This window comes from Falco peregrinus, chromosome 3 (assembly GCF_023634155.1).
Source record: "Falco peregrinus isolate bFalPer1 chromosome 3, bFalPer1.pri, whole genome shotgun sequence".
NCBI classification, from domain to species: Eukaryota; Metazoa; Chordata; class Aves; order Falconiformes; family Falconidae; genus Falco; species Falco peregrinus.
The window spans coordinates 112,214,638-112,238,593 of record NC_073723.1 but is presented as its reverse complement, the minus strand read 5'-3'; the positions used below and the strand labels follow the sequence as shown (position 1 = coordinate 112,238,593).

General features: G+C 39.9%; 1 protein-coding gene across 3 annotated transcripts; it reads right to left on the bottom strand.

Annotated features, from left to right (window-relative positions):
* Positions 1-555: 555 nt before the first annotated feature.
* LRRC38 (leucine rich repeat containing 38) lies at positions 556-22,282 on the bottom strand. Of its 3 annotated transcripts, XR_003554882.2 has the most exons (4): positions 21,504-22,282; positions 8,922-8,989; positions 5,997-6,236; positions 556-5,774 (listed from the first exon to the last, which is right to left on the bottom strand). XR_003554882.2 is itself a non-coding variant. In XM_027788192.2 (3 exons), exons 1-3 carry the CDS (start codon positions 22,129-22,131, stop codon positions 6,159-6,161), a joined length of 774 nt encoding a protein of 257 aa, XP_027643993.1. In that variant the 5' UTR covers positions 22,132-22,282; the 3' UTR covers positions 556-6,158. The 3 variants fall into 3 exon arrangements, 2 of the variants coding, with proteins under 2 accessions (XP_027643993.1, XP_005229671.1); XM_027788192.2 differs by having other exon boundaries at positions 556-6,236; XM_005229614.3 differs by lacking the exons at positions 556-5,774; positions 5,997-6,236 and having other exon boundaries at positions 6,699-8,989.
* Between the last annotated feature and the right edge of the window lie 1,674 nt (positions 22,283-23,956).

Below are 23,956 nucleotides of genomic sequence, written 5' to 3'. Positions count from 1 at the left end.
AAGTAGAATAAGCACTGGGTTTCCCCTGTTGCCTGTAGATGTGCGCCAGGGGCTTCACTGCACTGCAAAGAGGTATGTGATGGAGGCTCGCAGGAATAGTGCCTCTTGCTGACAGTGAAATCTCAGTTCCTGCATCTCAGAAAAGAACAGATGGACCTTCAGGATGGGCAAACGGGCAACTAACTGAATGGCAAGCTTTCCTTAAATAAATACATAGACCATACGTCCTTGGAAGAATCCAAAGGCATTTTGCTTGATAAAAGCCCATATGGTAGGGGGTCAGTGGGCATCTTCTCTTCAGTAGCCATGTGATTTAGAACAGGTTATCAAAGATTCAAAGGTGTAGAGTAATAGATAAATTTAAAAACTATTATTTTCTGTTGAAACCTAGCTTTGGAACCAATTCCCTGTGTGACCATGGGTTTTACAGAGAAACTGTGCTAAGCCTCAGCTTCTGTGCATGTCATACAGTGAAAGGGGTATATAAAGCACTATACGCAACACTATGCCAAAGTGCTACCGTACGCATGTACTGCATACAAGCTGCACCAGTGATGCTGCAAGGATGAAAATGAGGTAGCAGTATCTTAAAATCTTTTCCACATATCTCTATTATATCAAAGACAATCTTAAACCAAAAGAAAACCAATCAATCAGTCTAAAATTCCTATAATTTCATATAACATTTGGAGAAATAAATCATACCACCACGGCAGAGACAAAGCTATTATCTCAGATTTGTGTTTTACTCAGCTCATCAATCCTATGCACAAGAAAATCCCTCTCTTTATACACCACAGGAGTTAAACATTCCCATACCTAACACATCCCTCAAGAGATTAGTGTGTCATTGCTCCATGGTTCAGCTGAGAAGAAATAATGCTAAAGTTTGGTGCCCATGTCCAGTAATACATAGCTCTGACGTCTTCAGTAAAACAGATGCAACAAAATAGGAAACATCTGATTTCTCTGCCCTCTGCATTTTAAGAAGGCTCACCCAAAAATGCCTGCCTGTCTTTACATAACCGTACCAACAAGGAGATTCTACAAATGACCCCTCAACATGTCTGGCTAACGTAATCATGACTCCAGCCCCCTTTACAGCCCCTGCTGAGGACATATGTACGTCTACACTGCTTACTCTGACAAGCCTTCATTTTCCTCAGCACAAAGGTTATTACTGTATTTGGCTGGGGAACTCTCTGCAACCTGTCTTTCCTACTGGGCATTCACACTGAGCTGGGTTACAATCCTGCTGTACGCTGGTGGGAGGAGATGACTCACTATTTGCTCTGTAAGACTACAAGGAGACACTCTGAAGCAAAAAATGGCTTTGGAGTGCCAGCTTGCTTCACAGAGCAGATGGCTACACTGAGGTTAAAGACATTCACTATAAATCCATCATCAAACTAGGACATAGATGTACAGTGGTTATTAGATTGAGGGAGTGTGCTTAGAATGACAACCTCCTTGTTGCTGCCTGAGATACACAAGACTGCAGTCAGGTTTTGGTAAGCAGGGTCAGATCCTCCTTTCACAGAGCAGAGAGCAATACCACTGAATCCAGAAAGAATCTGGAAAAGTTGTACGGCCTCTCTGCACAGGATGTCTGCAGCCTCCGAATAATGCCACCTATAATCCTAAATAAAATTAGCATTCACCCTCCAATGCAGAAATCACAAACTCAGGTTACCAACATACATGCAGATCACCACTACAAAAGGCCCACGCAGAGTGATTTTCTTCCTTTCTGTATGAAAACATAACACAAACAGATGAATGACTGCAGACTTTCTATTATCCAGGCAGTATCTTCATTAGGTAAACCAGCGTATCGGAGTAGTAAAGTTAATGGAGTCCTCCCAATCTTTGCCAGATAAGACCAGATCCCAAATAATTTAGTAGTGAAATCAGAATCGAAGCCAACAGACAACTACAATTGTTTTTGTCAAAACATACTCCAGGTTAACCAGAATGCAATTACTCCCTTTGAAGCACTCACAGTCTCACAAAGCTCACACTACTCAATGATGGATAATCTGCAACCTATACACCAATATTGAAGAAATTAGCCTGCATTAAATCTTTCCTCTGAAAACAATACAAAATTCTCAGCCTAATGACTTTTGTTCCCTCAAGGAAGGATATAAATTAGACTATGTTAAATCTGTAGTCATTTTCCTGCCATACAGTATCATGTTCATGAGTTTATGGTTAGAACACTTTCTGCTTTCATTTAAAATCCTGCATCGCAGGGTTTATTTTAATTTAGTTGTAAAAAAAAAAGCCATTCCAAACTGAATAATCTCTAAACCAGTTTTTTCTTCCAATTCTTTCATATTTTTTTTAAGATGTGGACAATAGATCTAACTTTGCACTCACAATATTATATCACTCTTGGAAACAAATAATTGGATTTTGTGAATTTTCAACATCAAGTTACTCTACGAGAAAGTATTTCTAGAATATATTTACATATCACTCAGTTCAAAGAAGTGTTTTCCCATCTTCAAGCATACAGTTCGCATTGTTAGTAAGAGCATCTCTGTGCATTTGCCCAATTGACCAGAATGACCTTAAGGGATTTATTCTGGTCATTTCCTCCTGTGACCCAAATTCACATCTGAAGCCAGATCTTCAAAGGATAAAGAGTAATGCTTTAACCAACTGCAGATTGCAAACCTAATCCACTCTTAAGAGAGTGACAGTTTCTCAATTTGAGAAAAACTGGTGGACAAAAATAGGCTAGAACTGTTTGTCAAGTATCTTCACAGTCATTTCATTCCCTGTTAAATACCATGAAGACCAAACATTATTTCTACTGCAAAGTCTTTCAACACTTGCCCTAATTAAAGAGCAAACCCCCCACACAACAGCAGCAAGCTACGCCTTGGAATGTCAAGTTAGCTGGACTGTATCACATTTAGATTTTAAGCGAAGGTCACAAAGCTGGATGTCCCACTCAATCCTCAATTCTTTTTTGCTTCTTCTTCCAGCTAAGGGGAGTTTCCAAGGTGGTGTACAATGCCCGTATCCTGCTCTTTGCTTAGCTATTGGTGAGGAGCATGGAAGAGTCAAAATCCAGTTGCTTATATGCAAGCTTGGAAGAATGACCTCACATACCAAAACAACTGAAGCATATCTTGCTAGCACCACTATCTGGATGGACGTTTTTTATTTTCTCAGTTCTGAGTTGATATAAGATTTTTGTACAGCCTACTTAGTGACATAACACATTTCAGATTCGAATTAAAGCTTTTAAATAGGCAAATTGTGCTTTGGCTGGGAGCAGTAAACCTTAGAAATTCAACTGACATCAATTTCTGCTTGAAATAGACTATACTACTTCATACCTGGCTGTGAACTGGCTAACCTTTAGACCTCACAACTGCTAACAGAAATTGGTGAAAAAGCGGCTCTGAGATCCAAACAATGCTTCTTTGAAGCAAATTTGACTCCACTGAACAACTCTGGCCCAAGCTGCTTCACTTCTTATTTGCTGCTCACCTCCCTGCAAACTTTTCACTTCCCACAAAACTAACAGAAGCCTGCTCTGAAGTGTTTACTCGTATGTTTTTTGACAGCCCCCAAAAAAGCACATTATGTGCTGCTAACCCAATGTTACACAATTTCTCATGGCTTCGTGGAGCTCTGGGTGGGGTGGGAGAGCTGATGGGAACTGGAGAGACACATAATTCAGGCATTCTGCTTTGCAACAGAAGGTCTCCTGTTGCTCTCTCTGTCAGCTTAAAATTCCATAGTTTTTTCCTGCTAACTTTTTACAGTCACAGATGGATGGTTGGTCAGCATAAACAAAGCACCGTTTTTCCTAGTCTGCTGGTAGGTTGCTGCTGCTGGTGGCTTGTATTGCTGTGCCATTCAGAGATAACACCGAACTGAGATTCTGTTCTAGATACAGTCAAGATAGTAAGATACAGAAACCAAGACACAAAGGGGAAGATGATGGCAAGATGAGAGTAGGAATTTGATTAGAAAACAAAAGTATTTTCATTATGAAGCTTCAGCTATCATTAGATGATGTATTTGAGGTTCTTCCATAGCTATTTTCTACAATTCTACAACAAGGTTGTATTGCTCCAACGTTAACAGACAGGACACAAAGTTTCTGGTGGTTCGTGCATATTACAGGCTGCTTGGCACTCCGAGTCCATGGCAGATCTTACTTTCCAAGAAATTTAATTTCCTAATGTATATTTTGGTTTATTTTTGGAAAGAGTATGAAAAGATTCAGCATTTTGACATCTCCTTCACCACAATGAATCACAATGACTTACCTCCACAGTAAAGCGTCTCAGTTGCCACTAGTGGTCAATAAAACAAGTTACACCACAAGTGAGAAGATCATTCTCTAGGAGGTACGGTCAGATTTGGACACTATCAAACCCCCTTTATTTTGGGGGCCATGAGCTGAACTTAGAAATGTGCCAGCTAGCAACTCTGGAAACTGAAGTCATTTACTCACGTAGCAGGTAGGCAGCACACGTGGAATCCGTACAAGGTCCTCTGTAGAGTTGCTCCCATAGGTCTGAAAGCCAGCACAGAGGAACTCTGCTAAGGATGGACTGTCTCAGGCTCAGCACCCCCACCAGGCTTCAGCTGTCCCAACTGAGGCTGTCTACAGGGGTGATAGTTACAGCAAGCTCTAGTATTGTTACACACACCCCTTCTCCCTACCGCACAAGTGTGTACATCCTATCCAGATAAAGAGGTGACTGCACACAGTTCTTCCCACAGCCGAAAGATGAGACCGTTTTTGGTCCTCTCTAAGTGTGCCAGACTAAATTTTAGCTGTCAGTGTACAATGGGTCACTCCCTACTATGTATCTGAGGTAGACAAGCAGTGCGTGCCCCTTTAGGAGCTTCCAGAACCATCCCTTCCAGGTACTTTCCCAATGCATTTTATGCTGCTCTAGAAAACAATCCATTAATATTCACATCTAAGTAAGAATCACAGCAGGACTGAAGCTGCCTCAGAAAGATGCTGGCTGGCTGAGCGTGAAATGCTAGGTTTGGACAGTTGCTTCAGGTGATCTCTATTTTAATATTCTGTGGATCAGAGATGTTTTAAACCAATGCTCACACTTTTAAAAAGTCAGACTCTATCTCAATTACATCATGCAGATTTCCTTCTTTGCACGTTTTTTGGATCCTCGCACATACCAAGATCCAGCATTTCATCAAGGAGACATAGCTGCAGGCAATGTGACAGCTGCATCCCGGCTCTTTCAGCCTGCAACATTTTATTTGGGTCACACATAGGATCTTTCCTTCCCCTTGAAGCAGGTAAAATGTCTGCTCACTTCTGACAGTGAAAGATACCACCACGAAAATAAAGTCATTTTAGAAGGAAAATCGTAAATTAAGACAAACTTTCTACTGCACATTTATAATCGCCTACAGGCAGCGCTTCTTGAGCTAGCGATGTATTGCACAGGGAGCTAAATTCAGCTTTTACACTTGGCACCACTGTAATTTCACTAATCTTAACGGGGGTTACTGCAGTCTGAGAAGGGAGTGCATGCTCACTGGATCCCACCCACAGCAGCATCCCTGCAGAGGAACATTTCCCATGTCCACAAAGCTGGAACTGGGATTACCTGCATGTTATTACCTTTGTGGGGGTAAAACTGCAATAATAAATGCAGCCTTCAGGCCGCTTCCTATTCATGACGAAGTTTGCTTTCAAAGTTTTGCAGGGGATCATTGTGGTGATCACTAGTTCTGGCAAGATTCCAACAGGAGAATGTTTTCCTCTGAAGGGTATATAAAATAAGAAAAATCTCAGTAAGAACTAATCCATGTTCTGTCTCGTTTACTAGCAATTAGAATAATGCAAAATCAATATTAATAGTAGGTAACTGCTGATGCTTACAATGACTAAATATTACTGACTGGATGAGTTCAATACTTATGAAATATACATTACTTAATAGGGGAAAATATGATTAAAGTTTCTTATCTGGAAGAAAACATACATTGCAAAACCACTTTGATGTGATGGAGTATCCAGAATGGCAGCTTCATAAATAAAGCTTTACTAAACCTTGCTCTTCAGCTTGCACTGGATTATATGGGTGTCAGCTTGGTCTGTTCCTTGCTGTTCTGAGGGGTGCTAAGTTCCAAATACAACCAGTGCTTTATGGTGGGTTGAACAAAAAGCTACAAACTATAAACAAATCTAGATCTTCAGTTTGAGGCACCACGGTAGGATGAACCTGCAAGTAAGAGCAGAACCCAGTCAAAATAGTTGAGTTTGAGGTGCGACCTCTGCAAAATCAATTAGCCTTACAGGATAATAAAACAAAACCATAATTTTGTTACCACAGGAAGGGTAGACATTTGCTGAAACATTCACTGATGTCTCACTGAAAAGTTCGGTAGGACAAATCATTTTGCTAAGTGGTTTAAGTTTTGAGTCCATAATAACACTTGCAGACAAAAAAGTGTGACCCAGTTTCTCCTTCCATGACTGAACAATTTGCACAGCTCTAAATATAAAACTGTTGGTAACGTATCCGTAACTTGTTGCAAAGGGAGCATACTTCAGCAACTGCATGGGGCAACAAGCTGCATATTTCCAGCCATACTGCAAAACCCTGTTTATAAGTGATGAGAGAATCAGGCACAGTTTTTCTCCTTTTTTCATACCCATATACAAATAAACATGAAAGCCCATGTTGAAATTATAAATATATTTGTGTTATTTATAATCATGGCACTACACAGTGTAAATCATGTCATTTCATTTTGCTTGAAAGAATCAGAATAGACTAAGACAGTATTGATACAGAATATCCTCTCACTGTCCTACTTAATTCTGTTTCAATGTGTTTTCAGAAATAATAATCTTAACAATGGTAGCATTAAGTCGCATTGAATAAGCTGTAGAGCTAACAGAAATAAACACTCCTGTCCCGGTTTTGACCTCAGCATGGTGCAAACTCCACTACAAACTCTGTCAGCCAATGGAGTAACTCCACTGATGTCAGTGAAGTCATACTGGTCATACTGGTAACAGTTCAATTAGACCTACTGCGTAACATCTGCTTCAGACTAACATAGATAATCATTATACGCAGCCCCAATATAGTGCCCCCCCCCGCACATCTCAAAGCACTTGAACAGATAAACAGCTATGATGATCTTCGTTTCATAGGTAGGGAAACTGAGGCAGAGACAGATAGTGATTTGCTGAAGGTCTTCTACCTGATCACTGTTCGATGGGGACATCGGGAGCATGGAGTCCTACCCATGTGCCCTACCTACTGCACCGTATTTCCCCTTAACGCACACGCCGTAATTCACCCTGTCTGCCTGAACAATTAGTACAACGGATACAAGAGATTTGGAACTAACTGTCCATGAAAGACCATTCATATTAACTGAGCAAGGCAATATTTTAACCAGAGTGTTTTTAAAGAAATAATAGCATTTACAGTAGTTAAATAGATGCTACTTTTTATCAGATCTAATTCTTTTATAATAGCATACCGTCCTTAGATTGTTTATTACTATATTATTCATTACTTCAAGCCCTCACAGCTACTCTAGATAATACTTTAAATACACAGAGCTTTAAAAAAATATTTCCATTACAAATATTTTAAAAATATACTTATCCTAAAAAGCTGTCCAGCACTATTCCAAAAATCTCTTGTAATAAATGTCTTTTTTAATTTTAAGAAAAATATCTACCATTATATAGAAGAGCTCAAGTTTCGACAAATTTATAATACAGTCAGAAACCTCGTGGGCCAGATTCCACTCTTGTTTATACAGTTGCCAATTTGGATCATGGTGTTCACTGCAGTTGTTGTTACTCTAGTATAATCAGTAGCAGAATACAGCCCTTAGGGTTTGAAAATAACTAAATGGACTGGATGCTGCAAGAGTTACTTGTGCCTAGCATTACAGGGAAGGGAAATCCTTTACTTCATTGCATCTAAAAATGCAAAAGAATGTTATATTTAGTATTTGTGCCATGACCAAAGAGGTGCCAGGCAGCTGCAGTGGATGACTCAAACCTAGAATTACATTCACTTCCAGAAAAAATTTTTTTTGGCTGAATGATGCTTGCAACTGCTGTTATTAAATGGAGGATGAATGTTTATAGAGAACATTTGCATTTCTAGAGAAAAATGCCAACCTTCCTATAACGGTTTCTACAATTCTAGGAATTAATCTAATTGCATTTTGTAACTTAGAAAGTTGTGTGAGCTTAATAGAATCTCCCACCACTTAAATCTAGGAGGGACACTATTTTAAATTTCTTCTGTATTTTCCAGCTGAAATGCCTCCATTTAGGCAGTCTTTTTCAAAGTGTATTTAGAACAAGCCTATTAAGCACTTACAGCAATCTGCATCTCATCAGGACAATCTGGAAGATGTGTTAGTCTTTTAAAACACTGGAACTTTTTTTTTTGTCTTTCCCCCTTTTCCCTCTAATCTTCTAATTTAAATGCAGTGTTTGATTAGGCATCATAGAAATGAACCCGGTCTCATTGCATCGGGTTACATATGTAAGCGAAGCTAACAGTCTCAGATGCAAACTACAGTTCCTACCTGTGACCATCATGAGATGAGAAGGGATCTTTACACATTGTGATTTCATTTAATTCATGTTTAAAGCTTTTACCCTACTTTTTTTCTTCCTAGCCTTTGGCTGATGATCTAGTAAGTTATAAACCAGGGAAACTTAAGTATATAGACTAAGTTCAGTCCTCACTGTCGTCTTCATCATCATCGTCATCTTTACTGGGAGCACATCTTTGGAAGCAGTGTACTAGGGTTGCTAAGAAGAAGCTTGATAGAATAGCAGCAATGGAGACTGCGACTCCAGAGAAGATGATGATAAAAAGGTCCGTCAATGACAAACTAAATTTGCATTCACTAAAGCTGACCTCAGATAATTCATTCAGAAAGATTCTTCTATTTTCTACAGGCAGGGAACACTGGATTTCATGGAGACCTGCAAAGAAGAGGAAAGGGAAACAAATCAGCAGAATATCGATGAATCCTTCTGTTGCTCCAGTCAGAGACCGAATGGCTGAAGCAAAGTTTTAGGGTTAATTCTAGGTTTATGGATTTTTACAAAATTCAGGGGGAAAAAAGGGACAAAATCTGTTGCTATCCAAAAGCCATAACATAACTCCCTTGAGTGGCTCCTGGAAATAAAGTTATTTCACCTTCAGTCTTCCAGAAGGCCACATGTGACCTAGGACCATGATTTTGAGGATTTAAAAAAATAATTAAAAAAATGTTGAACCCTGGATGCATCTAAATCTGGAGACCTGAAAGCACTTCCCAGCTACCCCATCTGAACAGAAATTCTGACTGCAAAACAGGATAACAAGGATCCTGAAGTTCCTTCCACACCTCGATGTGGAAAAACCTACACTGCTTTGTTCCATGTAGTTCCAAAACTACAATTGTCTTTTTCTTCTGGTCAAAACAAAAGCTCAAGTTTAACAGATAACTGTTTTTCTATGCCCTGCTTTCACCTCTTCTCTCTGTCATGAGGACATGCAGGCTAGCTGGTGTTATTCCCCCATGTATTACTGAAGAACGCCTAGAGCTGCATTCTTCATAGTGAAAGCAAAAAAAATCAAAATTAAAAAACTGGTGAGAATATAGTTTGGTACTAAACAATAAAAGCATAGAGTTCATTGCATATGCCCAACTCCCTCTTCATTCACAACAGGGGAAAATCAGGAAAGTATATTAACAGGGCTAGAACGGAACAATACTGAAGTAAAGTCTGTAAGGCTGCTAGCAAGAGAGCTTTTATCTTGCTATTAAGGATATAACGTAAAGGCAAAATAAAAGATTTATGTATTAATGATGTTAGAACTGCTGCTGGCTTACTTGATACATTTTTACTCTTTGTCTGCTAATGATCACAGAATGGACTCCCAGGTTTTGACTCTACATTGCTGTGGGCACACAATGTCTAGGGCACTTCCATCACACAGCTCTACCACATAACCATTAAGTCACTTTAAATAAGGAATGTGTGATGGTAAGATCTCGTTAGCTTTTGTGAATCCCATTTTTCTCGTGGCTGAACAGCTATGGCATATGATGTTTTACTATTAAACACAGGCTGCTAGGGCAAGTGGTGCAAACCTGACTGGTTTTCTGGATCCAGCTCAGCTGTTATGTTGATTTGAGCGGGAGTCTTAGCCAAGTCTACTATGGATCCAGTTACCACCCTGACTTACTTGACCTTGCAAGGATGACTGTACTAAATTTCGATCCCTCAAAGCCATCCTCTATCTGTTGTGTTTGCCTAAAGTTCTGTCATGTTCCTTCTTTCTCATGCTGCCTCTCACAGACAATGTAATAAAAGCTGCCAGCAGAACAGGACAACAGTCAGTATGTCCAAGGCTGAATGGTTTCCTCTAGGCAAACTGCCACCTGAATACATGCTGCATTTTTTTTCTGAGCCTGGAGTGTGCTGGCAATGCATACCAGATGGTGAGGCAACTTGCTTTGCAGGACTTTGAAACCTCCTGTCCATGGAACTGGACCAGAAGGTAAAGGAGCTGCACAGTTTCAAGCATCCTCTGAGGCTTTTGGAACCTGCAGTATTCATAGGCACCATGTCTCGTATACAAGCTGCCATACTGGAGCATTTGAGTGTGCCTGGAAGTGCACAGATGGCTGGAGGAAGTACATACTACTGCACTCTATAGCCTGCAACAGAGCTCTTTGTACAAACCTTTCTACTGAAAGAAATGAGAGTTGTTCACCGAGTCTGTTTTCTTTTTGTCACAACTTGGGAATAGCAATTCTAGGGGTTAATGAGAGTAACAAGCGAAAGGGGACACAGATGGATATCCTTCCCTATTCAAAATCATGAGAAATCAGAGAGAAGTGAAAAGCCATAGGCTGGGATTGCCTTTTTAGTCAGATCTTAAAAAGCAAACAGTTTTCAGTGAATCAACGTGATGTTGACAGTAATCGAAGCGGTTACTGCTGTTGTGTAGAAAAAGCAAGAAAATGAATTTAACATATCGCAAATGCATTTGAAGAGGAAGATCCTTGCTAATAGGAAAAGACCACTGCAGTATTTTGGCCGAAAAGCCTGGTCCAAGTGAATATGGCACCTAAATTCCATTTCTTGTAGCAAGGACAAGAAAACCCAAGTTTCCACAGAACTGTGTTTCTGTAAAACTGTTCTGTTGAGACCTCATGAGAACTGCTGCTTTCACAGCAGCTGAGCCATGCTTGCAGCATGTCTATAGAGTACACCGGTGACCATAAACAACTTTTTCTGTTTCTGCCAACTGCAAAAGAAATCCTCTAGTGTCCTCACCTGCCAGCTTTTAAAAGTATCTCCACACTGGAATAGCCTTGATGAGCTGGAGTATCAGATCTAAGCTTCCATAAGGAAGCAGAAAAATAATATATTAAAAAGAAAGAGACAAAGCAAAAAAGACTCCAGAAGAAAACTAAGAAGTTCTACATACTGCAGCCCTTGCCTCTAGAAATAATTTAGTATGGCAGTATTTGCCTGGGATCCTAGAGATGGAAAAGAGACCACTTATCCATTACTATTACCAGCAGCAGTTTTGCTACGGATGAAAACTGAGCCTGCAGACTGCAAGCTCTATTCCTGTTTCCCAAAGGCTTTCACCTAACATCACAACACATAGAATACAAATAGAAAAGAATCTGCAACATACTAAGTCACTTTAGAGAGTATTTCTTGCTATGAGAATCAGCATACTGTAATGATTTTGAGTCTGATTATGCAATAACCAGAAATAAAAAAGCTCCTCTTCATGTAGCCATGGGTACTGGAATCTAGGTCATGTTCTCAAACCAAATACATTAGATGGGAATTTTCTACTCCCTTTATTCTGTGAAACTCCGATGTGCTAGCTTAGCCTCAAGTTTTTGCAGAATTCTTAGTCATTGAGAAAAATAGATGCCAATAGGCAAAATAGAGCATCATAGAGCAAGGGCCAGTCCAGACGCCTGGCTAGCTCCCAGCTACAGTTTCAGCCACCCTGCATATGCACCATCTTTTCAACAAGACAGGAATGAACTGACCTCTCCCATGCACACACAAGGCAGTCTGCTAAAATCGTGCAGGAGGCAACCTAGGAGGGCTGCAGAGCTCAGTGGAAGCCATGCCAGTGACTGAGGGTGAGAGGAACTTTTACTAGTCCATCCTGTTCAGTGAATGTTTTTCTTTGCTGTGTTGTGACACTATTGCAAACCCCTGTACAGTTAACGGAAGCTTTTCTTTCAACTCCAAAGAGAATTTGGAACAGACTGTTCATTTGTGACAGTACTAAGATTAGCAGCTGGATCTCTGGTAGCACAAGGAACTTCTCCTCCCAAAGATACTTCAGGGGTTATTACACCAGAGCTTCTGACTGCTTACCTGAACACATCGTAACATGAAGGTCATATGCACGTCTGCTTAAGACGACTTATGAACAATACCATTTCATCTGCTTCTTTCCACAGCAATGCATTACTTTCTTTACATTATTTAAAAGTAGGCTGCCCTTATCACATGAGAATCCAGTGCATGTGGAGAACTGATGTTTTCTATACTCAACCCCTCCTGTTACATTCGTGCCCAGCAATAGATCCAATTTTTTTCTTTGCTTGGGCGGGAAGTAATCCCAGGTCATCATACAGCCTCTGAATGAACAATGAACAGAGGAACGGCTTCTATAAAGTGATCAGTGTTAATTATAAGGTGTGGTTTTTTTCCTCTGGGTGATTCTGTTGCATATAGATTGGCTCGATCAAATTACCTGACCCCCCCCACCCCCAAGACTTGTGGAGGACAGGAAAGTGCCATTTAACCTTAGTGCTCTACTTTCACACACTTTAAAAAAATAACAACATTCAAGTGGTTAAAGTTTGTTTGATTTCTTTTTTTAATTCTGTAGAACCTGTTCAATTTATTCTTTTAAAAAATCAGCCAGGCTTCTTGTAAGGGTTATCTCAAAGCAGTTCGATATTTAGTGCTTGGCTGCAGCAAGAAAACTTTTGATGGTAGTTATATACATATATACATCATTGTTCCCACAACATGTTCAAAGAGCTGCTTCTTCATACCAAACAAATCTGTAGATGAAATAACAAGTGTGAGTGTGTTATAAATATATAGCTTATGCTATTTTGGTCAGGGCCATCACATTATCTGTAATAACTCCAGCTGTCCCAAGGACAATGTCACACGCTCTGTATCTTTCTGCTACGTCATCTGAAGAAGCAGATGTACCATACTGGCAAGCTGTAATGTATTGTTTGCTTTTAAAAAGGGAATGCTTTGAAGCCCCAGTCAAGGGACAGGTGCTAGATTCTATATAGGCTTGTCTCAACACTAAAAAAATAAAATAAGATAAAAATATGGGGCTGTACCCTGAGGAACAGATCACCTAAGCAACACGGGAAGTATGAAAATGCTGGGATTCTAGAGCAAAGATGTTAAGGGAGGGGCATGTTTTTAAAAAGAGAAAAAAAAGATACTTCTGTTTATAAAGTGATGCAGGAGGGTTACAGATAGAGTTTATTTCAATGAAATTCCCTAATAGGTTTTAGAACAACATGACTTTAAGATGCCTTACAATCAGAGGATTATGACTCCACTGAAGTCTAGCACATAAACCTTTACAATTAATTGTAAGCAATTAAGCTGCAGCTTTTGTTTCTGTAGAGGCCTATTTGCAGGCCTGCTTCTCTTGAAGAGGCAGAGGCTGAAATACTTCCCCTGTAAAACTGAAGCTCTTAAAAAATGGATGCAGCCTGAAACCAGTCTTTATACAAATAATTAATAATTTCCTTGTAAATTAATGAAAACAGACTGACAATGCTGTAAAGCCCTAAAGTCATAACTGTACTGATCTTCCAATCTCAAAAACCCACAAACCCCCAGATACCAAGTTTCATTAGCATTCTGCTAGTACTCTGTAGCCATAATTGAACCACGTTTCTCATAGGTACTGTTTGATCAGAAATTTTCCAACAGTACATCGGCCGGACCATCGAGCCCATGGAAACTGCCTGCCCTCGGACCTGACATGCATTTTCCCTAGATATGTTGACCGATGAGATATTGTAACATGAGTTTCAGTTTATATTCCTTCAACTAAAGACAAGCAGCAAGAAGCTGTCACTTACTCCAGGTCACCTGACACTATTTTGAAGGACTCCATGTGTATTCCTGGACTTGTTTTTCTTCCAGTACCTAGGCTAACCGTATCTTATTGGACAACTTCTGAAATTCATTATCACTTTGATATTATGGTCTGTCTGTTAACCCTCACAGCGAGATTTCCCATCTATAATTTTGATGCAGAGTTTAAAAAAAAAAAAAAAAGTGGCCTCAATTCTGCTGGGTATTTGTGGAGTTCAAAAAAACAGGTTATCAACAGAAATGTTTCCTAACATTCAGCAATGTACAACAGTATGAGATAATGAAAATGTCTGCTCATACGTACACTGGTATGTATAGGAAATACATCCAAAAAAATACCTGAAGCCATAAATATTTAAGTGAGCTGCATGCAGAGATGTTTGTAACTATCTATACAATAAATGTAAGAGCGTTATAATATGATATTGCAATTTATATTTTTTTTTTTAACTAAGACTGGTATTTGCCCTTTTGGGTGGAATTTAGCTGTTCTCTCACATTGCTGAATGTAGCTGACAGAGACTTGAAATGTTTAAATGTGGCATTTTATTTCTTGTATGGTATCTTGCCTCCAGCTGTAGTTCTCTTCAGTCTACTTAAACACCGTCACTAATGTGTTAGATGTATTAATAAGCAGTGAGAGAGGCATTGCCTCTGAAGAGTTATGAAATTTCATTGGAAATAGCCTCAAGCTATCAGAACAGCAAGGCTTAAAAAAATCCCGAAGCCTAGATTTAGGTCCCTAAATAAAACTTTTTATGGCCAAGTGCCCTAGAGTCCCACAGATCAACATTAGAGGGTACTTAACATTTTGCCTCAATGTCTAAATACAAAGTTTAACATTAGATGTTCACATCTGCAAATGCTGTCCTCACATCGTCAAATCCGTGAAAGATAGAAGTACTCCAAAAAACCTTAAGATGGAAGAAACAGAGTGAAAAGACAGTGGCAGTAAGATCATTTTACTGAAAATGACTAGGATATCAAATTATGTACTTATATATGCGTATATATATAGAAACAGATTTGATGCGCTTGTTAGGGAATCTAATTTCTGTTAGGAGTTTCTGCTTGAACAGAATAAAAGCTGCTGAATGTGTGAAATGTCTTAAGGCTTTTAATTCCTTTCCAAAAAAACAGGATATTATGTTCCGTATTAGTGATGTACTAGCATGTGCATGATACTGGGGGAAGAACTGCACGGCTGTAATGGACAGAACAGCCTGTCCTTTTTACTTGAAGCTTGCTCTGGTTCTATATTAGTGCATGAAGTTAAGGCAACCTTCTCTACATAGCAGATGAATAAACAGGTACTGATAAAGAATGGTAAGTCAAGAGGACTTACAAAATGCTCAGTTGTTTCACGGTCTTTTAGTTAGCTTAGAAGGTCAGATGGAACTGGTACCACCATGAAATTATGATGTTTTATTCTGAAGACAATGTTTAATATTTTCAGTGAGCCCCAGGGATACTATAAAGGTCTGGACTAGTGAAGTAAGGCGTTATTTTATTCACAGAATAAGTTTAGTATTGCATCTTAGATTGGAATGGGATGATAGAAACAGCCCAAGAAGCAAGAGGTGATCCCCTCATGGCACAAGCTTTCTAAGCAGGCTTACAAAAATCAATCCATTCTTCTCACTACACTGATTCACTTCTGAATCTCAAAACCGCTTTCTTTTTGTACTGAATTCAATCTGAGCATCCTGTTCCAGAAGGCTGCTTACAGTCTCATTGTCACCTGCTTTTTCTTTTTTTCTGCCTCCTCTCACTGCCAAACTTCTCTCCTACTCTTTTGCATAGACAGTCTTTGTCTGGAAATATGCCACTTTACCAGAATTTACCTATCCATTCACATCGAGGAGGTACTAGCTACAGAAGTCCTGGAAGTAGCTAAATGGCATCTGTATCAGTACTGGCACCAAAACCCCCTTCGAGTATCTTAGTCTTTCGCCCACAACTGCCCAAAGTGGAGCAACATGTGACCAAATGAAGAGGAAAATGTGGTGGCAACTACAGCCTTTATGCTGTGACACGGGATTTGCTGCCACTAATGAATTTTCTTCCAGTAAAGTTCAGCAGTTACCTTTGCTTAGGATACAGTTCTGCACGTGGACCCAGTTCTGTCTTCTTCAGGCTTCTTTTACCAGTTCTGCTTGTAGTGGTGTGAACATAAACGTTACAATTCAGGAAGATGGTGAACTGACACTGTGCCAACTAATCCTGTGTGTAACAGGGAAGCCTAACACTGAGCACTGATCCTCACTTAAACTTGTGCTACTTTAATTCCAAACATTCAGAACATCTGTCTCCTTTATTTATCACACAGGCAGCACAAGTCTATTTGGAATTCTGTCACTGGCAATTCTGAATGATTTTTGCAAGTCTTTCTGGAAACATCACTGTACACAGGTTACCCATAAAAATGCTCAGTCTACGCCTTCTCATCAAATTGTTAAGTCTTTCTATTACTGTTTTAATAGAGGGCAGCAAAATTTTTTGTGAGTATGTATTAAACATAAAAGGTTGAAGAAAACATTGCATCTAGCATGAAAAACATAGAAACCAACTATTTCTTGCAATCCTAGAAACTCTACACAACTTCCCAAAAAGGTTTTTCCAAAGATACTGAGAAGAAAGAAAGTAAAAAGCAAAATGAGGGCAAAATGACGGAAAGGAGAAATGCGGTCACAGTTCTCTACAAAGTACTTCAATGTGGCCGTTGCAGACTACTTGTACTGGTTTTTGTTACATGCAATTTATCTGAATCCAATCCCTTCATTGACATGGGATCTTCAGATGGGTTCAAGGAACATATTCTGCAGTGCTACGCACTAAGAGAGCACCTTTCACCTAAATTTATTCCATTCAAGCCATTTGTATTGAAATACTGAAATGGGAAGTGTTCACACAACTCAGTTCTGTAGGTCATGTGCACCAGTAACAACCTTTTGCTGGATAAGCCCAGAGTTTCAAACAGTATTACTAAAAAAAGTAGGTTAAGAGATGAAGCAAGAAAGGAAAGTGCATTTTTAGCCATGATAAAATGTGATACAGAATAAGCTCTGAAAGCAGATTAAAGATCTTCAAAATATAAGAAATTGCTGAGTGTATTTTTGTAGGATTTCCAGCTTCCCTTGAAGCAGAAAATGCAATAAATTTCCAAGGTGACTCTTGATCTTGAAAAAATGAATGCCAAATGTCCTTAGACTTTACTAAATTCAAAATTTTGAAACATAATGCCCCAAAATTGCTTAATTTAACCTATAACCATCCTTGCCTTTATTCAGTACCTCTCCTGCTTTTAATCAAATTTTTCTTAATTTCTACTGTCAAGAGTCCACCTCTTTCTTCAGTTCTCACGTCAGAGAACTTCAGCCTTGTCAACTGCTTTTTGTAAAATTCAAGAAGATGGATCAAATACAGGCAAGCAGAGGGTAGAAGATAATAGCAGACAGCTCAAATACATGATTTCCCTGAATCCTTTGACTAATACATTTAAGACCAAATTAGATCTTTGATCTTTCACGTTGTGTGTTTGTTCTGAGAGTTTGCATGCCCCCCATGGAGTAAAGCCTTTCATGAAATTTTTACACCTATCTTTGAAGGGACAGAGATCTTACAACAACTTCTCTATTTCTAAAAAATTATGTAGTATTCTTGATTTCCATGCTCCTCCTAATGGGAAGCCTTTAATATGAATCACTGGCCACCATGCTGCTATTCAGGTGTAACAAATGCCTATAAAATCAAACATACCTCACAGAAAATGTTTAAGCTTTGTAACTTAAACATTTTGATCCATAATGAATACTTTACCTTCTCTAGGAAAAAGAACAACCTGCATATATTCTCCACTTATCACCATTCCAGTGATCTTCACAGTTCCTTTGTCTACTTTGCTCTACAGACACTAATTTGTTTTTAACCAATTAATAACCAAAACGGGGGGGGGGGGGGATGTGGTTTGGTTTTGGAGTATGATGAAAATGCAGATATTACTATCTCTTCATGAGTATAAAAATATGTTTGCTGTTTTAAAGCGCTGAGTTTAATTGCCAGACTTTCAGTGCAGTTTCTTTCATAAGTCTGCCTATGAATCTGGCATGTCAGAGTATTCACTTACGGCCAATTAAGACTTCATTTCGAAATTTGGGTTAGATGAATAAATGCTGGGATCTGTAAAAACGATTCAAACCCCAGCTGTTTGTGTGAAGTGACATGTTAGAGGTGCAGAGGCAGCTCAGCTGGGCAGAGGGTTTACAGTCAGCTAGTCAGACAGGTCAGCATAAGTTATAACTTTACAAGCTATTTCTGGCAGCACGCCAGAAAGAAAATGGACCTGGCTTTTGCAAAACTAATGAGTTGAAGTATGGCTTTTGTTCAGATCACTGAGTTCTCCAGAGACCTTAATTACAGAGGTAGAGAACTTCAGGATCAATTATCAACATTCCAGTTCACACTGACAAAACTCTAATTTTCAAATCAAATTGGTCTTGTCTAACCATTGTGAAGCATCCCAAGCCTGCGTAAGACGGTGCACAGAGCCTTTAGCTTCCCTGCAATGCTTTGTACTTTTCATGAAAGGACTGGGGATCACTAGTGCAAGTTTACTGTCATTCACCCTTCCACGCTGTTTCCCTTCTCAGTAACCCCAGGTTACAAAGTCTGCCGTTTAAAGGCCGGGGAACTCCAATCTGTCAGGGAACCATTCTGTACTGCTAATCACAGTTTATTCTTAAAGAAAACCAAGAGAAGAAAAACACCAGCCAACTTTTTTTTTCCTTCCTGCCGTTTTCCATTTGTATAGGCCATGCAATGCAAATGCTTGCGCTGTTGCAGAATTATAAAGAAGAAGCATGCAGTCGGGATAATTAAGCTCTTTTCCTGGGCCCTGAAAATGTATCCCTGTCTTTTGCTTCTGCTGTATTTCCAGGCATAATGCCTGTTGCCTTACTTATCTTGATGTGTTTGCTGCAAGAACACTTGTCTCAGCCTTACAGCAGTATGGTACATAAGTCTGGAGTCTGAACGCCGACTCTTTCAGTCACTTGCTCTTCCCACCCCTCCCAGGAAAGGCCAGGCAAACCTGGCTTTGGACAAGTAAACCAGACAAGTAACACTAACGTGATTAGTTCCTAATGGGTATAAAGTTGCAACATCATTAAAAACTGAAAACTGGATATAAAATGCAATCAAATCGTAATTCTAAGAATTAAGTTTTACGCTGACTTTCCAAAAGTTGTTTTAAAAGGCACTCAGTTGTGGCCATATGGTTTTAAAATCTCATTGAGACAGTCTTCTTTTTGGGTTTAGTTTTGCCAGCACCTTTATGAATAATGTTTTGCTAATTCATTAAAGGAGACAACCAGTATTTTTGTGGCAGCTGCTCACAACAAACAATGAAACTGCTGACTTTGCACTTTTCTGCATACATGCACTAGATCTCGCCAATATGACTGCCTGCAAAGATTTCAGGGGACTTGCTCCTGGGCACAAACGCAAAACATTTGCTTCGTCCATGTCAGGCGGACAGCTCTCATAAAACCTACCACTTGGAATATTTGCTCCTTCCCTCCTCGTCTTCTCAAATCAAATCTAAATGAAAGTTTGGAAGATCTGGATGAGCTAGTAACTTTTTAGCTACTTGGCTGAAACACAACCGTGGATGAGACAAAAGGCTGTGAGGAAACCTCTCCCTAAGCTTGCAAGACACTGGGGAACACTGGCAATACCATGGGAAAGCTCAGTCACTTGAGATTTCCAGACGTAAGTTCAGATACGCTTTAAAATACTGACAGGGTGGAAGAGAGAAGAGAGATGGGCTGGGACAGGCTGTCAAACTGAACAGCCTCTGGATAAAGGGGAAGGAGCTAGAAGTTCATTAAAGGAGATGGAAAGCACAGGGAAATCAAACTGATGTTTAGTATGAGAGATGGGCAAGCACTTGGTTCAAATAGAGCAAACTTTAGCTAAAGCATCATGGAAGGTGGGAGAACAGCCCCAGGTTTGGTTTGGAAAGAATCAAGATGGAAGTTTCACCAAGGCAGACAAGAAAAATCCCAACATTTTTTCCTCACGTGACTTCTTCCTTAAAACAGCAAAGTTTTACAGTTAAGAATATTTAGGGTAACCTAGATGAGTATATTAAAAATATGTTACCCGAGGTCATGAGCATAGGCAGAACCTGAATAACTGACTACAGACTCTGATGATCAAGAAAGGAGAGAAAAGGCCTCTGAAATTTGTTGGCTCACTGTGTTTTTCTCCCTTGTTGCCTGAATTCAAAGCAGGAGTTACTTGGCCATAACCTGTTCTCTTGAGCTCTTCTCCCCCAGCCTTACAGTTCTCACCATCTTCTGCACAGCCATACCCCCCTGAACACAGCCCAGACACCAGCAGTTTCAGGCCAAGTAATAACTTGAATACTCTCTGGAAAGTTTTATGCTCCAAGCCGTTTGCCTTCTCCAAGCAGCTGGGCAGCTCGCTGACAGGAGTCTATGCCCTGGTGCTTGTTGGGAGACATGAACTGTGAGATGATCTCTTGCTAAAGCTGGATTAAGAGAGGCTTTGGGGTCGAGTGGGAAACATGGAGCAAGAGTCTGGATTCCCTATGCATGGCAGTCTTAATACTTTTATTTCTTGCTCATGCTTTTCTGCAAATTACTGGCCCAAACAACAGTATTATATATCCTGCATTTTGGGGTGTTCCAGAGCCATTTCAATTTATTCCTAATACTGGAAGCAGTGCTATTTTAATGAAAACAGTCAAAATCAAGCTACTGAAGAGTGTTTCAAACAGTGTATCACAACAAATTACTTTCAGGAAAGGGCTGACAGTCACAGTTGCATAAAACAGGAGATTTAACTCTTCTGTAGCAGCTTATAGCTGATCCGTTAAATGAGAAATAAATCAGTTTTCCTAAGGAGCTGGCACAGAATATTTAGCTGCTCAAAGGGCTTATTGTAGAAAATATATTTACCAGAGTGAAAATGAAATCTGGAAGAGAACCAGCTCTGGGCTGAATGAATTTGAAAAGGCTCTTTCACTGCCTAGGTAAGTTTAGTCTGTAAATCAAAATTATTAGGGCTTAATGTTTAAATTTTATTTCTTAACTGGGAGGAGGACCTGCTCCCAAAAAGAAGCCAACACCATTTTAATGGACTCATTTGTTGAAAGCATGCAATTACTGTTTGACCAAAAATGCAGTTTGGGTCACTGCAGGCAGCACACAGACAATTTGACCAAGAACCCTCCTTCCCTCCAAGACACACATACAGAGAAAGGTACACACTACTGTAAGCCACCAAGCTTTACCTTTCTGAAGCTTAGATGCATTGTCCTGTATCCAGCTGAAAAGATTGGCAAAGTCACAGTCACAGACCCAAGGGTTGCCCTCTAAGCGTATAGTCCGCAGGGAGGGAAGCGCTTCTAGGGCTGCCACATTTAGGCTTTGTAAGTTATTGTCATTCAATTCTAACACTTGGAGCTGTTCCAGGTTCTCAAAAGCAGCCTCATCCACATCCACCAGGTTATTGTTTCCAAGGCTCAATTTTATCAGTTTTTCTGCTGATCTGAATATCCCAGCATCAAGCTGCGTTAAATTATTGTAGCTTAAGTCTAAATACACCAGTTTGGTAGAACTGCTAAAAGTGCCCTCTTCTAAAGAAGTGAGGGAATTATTCCTGAAGTCCAAATAGATTAGATCTCCATAAAATATAAAGAAATCAGCTGGTATCGCCTGAATGTTGTTATCAGCTATAAGAAGTTTCCGTACATCCAATGGAAATGGATTAGGAACACTTGGGAGTCCTTGATCCCGGCAATCTATGGTGTGGTAGTCCATACAGCTACAGACAGCAGGGCAAAAATGACCCACGGGTAAGAAAAGCAGGCAGGCAAAGACAGAAAAAGGCAGAAGGCAGAACGGAAAGCATGGCAACATCGTCAAGGATTTGAAAGCTGTGATGAGCACCACTTCTAAGAGAAAGACATTTTGCTCAGCTGAGCAGTAGTGCCTGGTACTTGTGTGTGTGTGTGATTGTATCCAGGAGATCACATATCATCACAGATCCGATAGCAGCAGTCTTGGGAGGGGGGAGGGAGAGTGACTGAGGGAAAGAGGGAGGGAGGCAAATGTGAGGATTTACACAGTCAGAATATTATAATGCTGTACAGTGTAAGGGGAAGCGATGATTGGGTAAACGGAGGATCTTTCAAAGGACTCCCTTGCTTTTGTGAGCCAAAAAAAGCCGAGAGCCTGTTTGCCTATTTGCTGCATATTCCAGCAAATGGGAAAACACACCTGATCCTGTGACTCTGACAGCAACAGCTTATGCTTAAAAAGCCCTCCAGGTAATAAACCCTGATGAAATCATTTATTTTGTCAAGGTGACCAATACCCTATAGAAATGCAAGTGAGGGTCGGGCTGGTATGTATCCTGGCTGACTGCTAAGGACTGCTTTCTTTTTCTTTTGTAAAACAGGGAGCAGAAGAACAGCAAGGAGGGAGCCCAAAGACAAGGAAGGCTGACTGGTGCTGTTCCTGGATGCCTTCTCAGCTTTTAGAACAAGCATGTTAACATTATTTAAATATGACTCATTATCTTTTAACCAAGTAGTATAACCTACTCTAGCAACAAGGAATATGGTCTCAAAAGTGAGAGGTTTTTTTTTCCTTTCTGTTCTAATGACCAAATCAGCTACTTTCTAAAGTGGCACCAGTAATGTCTGATGGGCCACATAAAAGTGAAAATTGTGGATCAAATCTTCAGGTAGTTAAAATTGAACAGATTTTCTTCATTTTCAGGGGGCTGAAATATTTGATAATCAATCTGCCTGCCTGCCATGGGACAGCAGAGATGATTCTGCAAGAGGCATCTGTGTTTTTCTGATATCCCCAAATCCACACCCAGAAAGGCAAGTCCTCTGCCAGCTGCAAGCTGAACTTCTAACTCCATCCCTCCCTCTTTATGCACATTGAGTAAAGCAGACAGAAATGGGATTCCAGTGCTTGGGCCACACCTATGTGCTATGACTATAACGGAAGATTTTTCTAAAAAGAAGGATTGTATTTGGGTGCATGTGTCCTGAATATTAGAGCACAAACTCAAACACCTTTGGAAAGCGCATTCCTAGGCCAAAGAGAAACCAGTAATCTCAGTTTAAGGTCATATTTCATATGTGAAGTCAGAGTGTCTTTCACCCAGGACAAGGTACAAAAATCTCCTTCAAAGACAGCCTACCCTCCCAAGATACCGGCACTTAAATCTCAAACAACGAAAGCAGTATTTTATTTTATGTTTTATTTATATATATAGTATTTAATATTTATTTTAATATAGTATTTTATTTAATTTAATTTATATTTATTAAATTATTATTATAAATAATAATTTAATATTACTCTCCTTCAGTAATCATGTAGAAACACTGAACTGCTGGGAGGGAACGAAGAGGGAGCCAGACTATTCTCAGTAACGCGCACTGACAGGAAAAGAGGCTATAGGCACAGATTAAAAAATTCCTCAACACAAAAAAACCACTTTTTTACTGGGTGGTCAGACACTGGAACAGGTTGCCTGGAAAGGTTGTGGTATCCATCTGCAGAGATACTGAAAACTGGGACTGGACTGGAGACAGCACTGGGCAACCTGCTCTGACTGCTTGAGCAGGGGGGTGGCACTACATGATCTCCAGAGGTCCCTTCCAACCTCAGCGATTCTGTGAACTGCTCTTCGGAAATGAACATGCCAGGAAGGGTTACAACT

Excerpts from the sequence above, each read along its gene's own strand:
- LRRC38 (XM_005229614.3), bottom strand. The coding sequence starts at position 22,131 with ATGTTGCCATGCTTTCCGTTCTGCCTTCTGCCTTTTTCTGTCTTTGCC. Across the intron at positions 8,990-21,503 it reads TGCATCTAAGCTTCAGAAAG|GTCTCCATGAAATCCAGTGT; the intron begins GTAAAGCTTGGT and ends TCTTCTTTGCAG.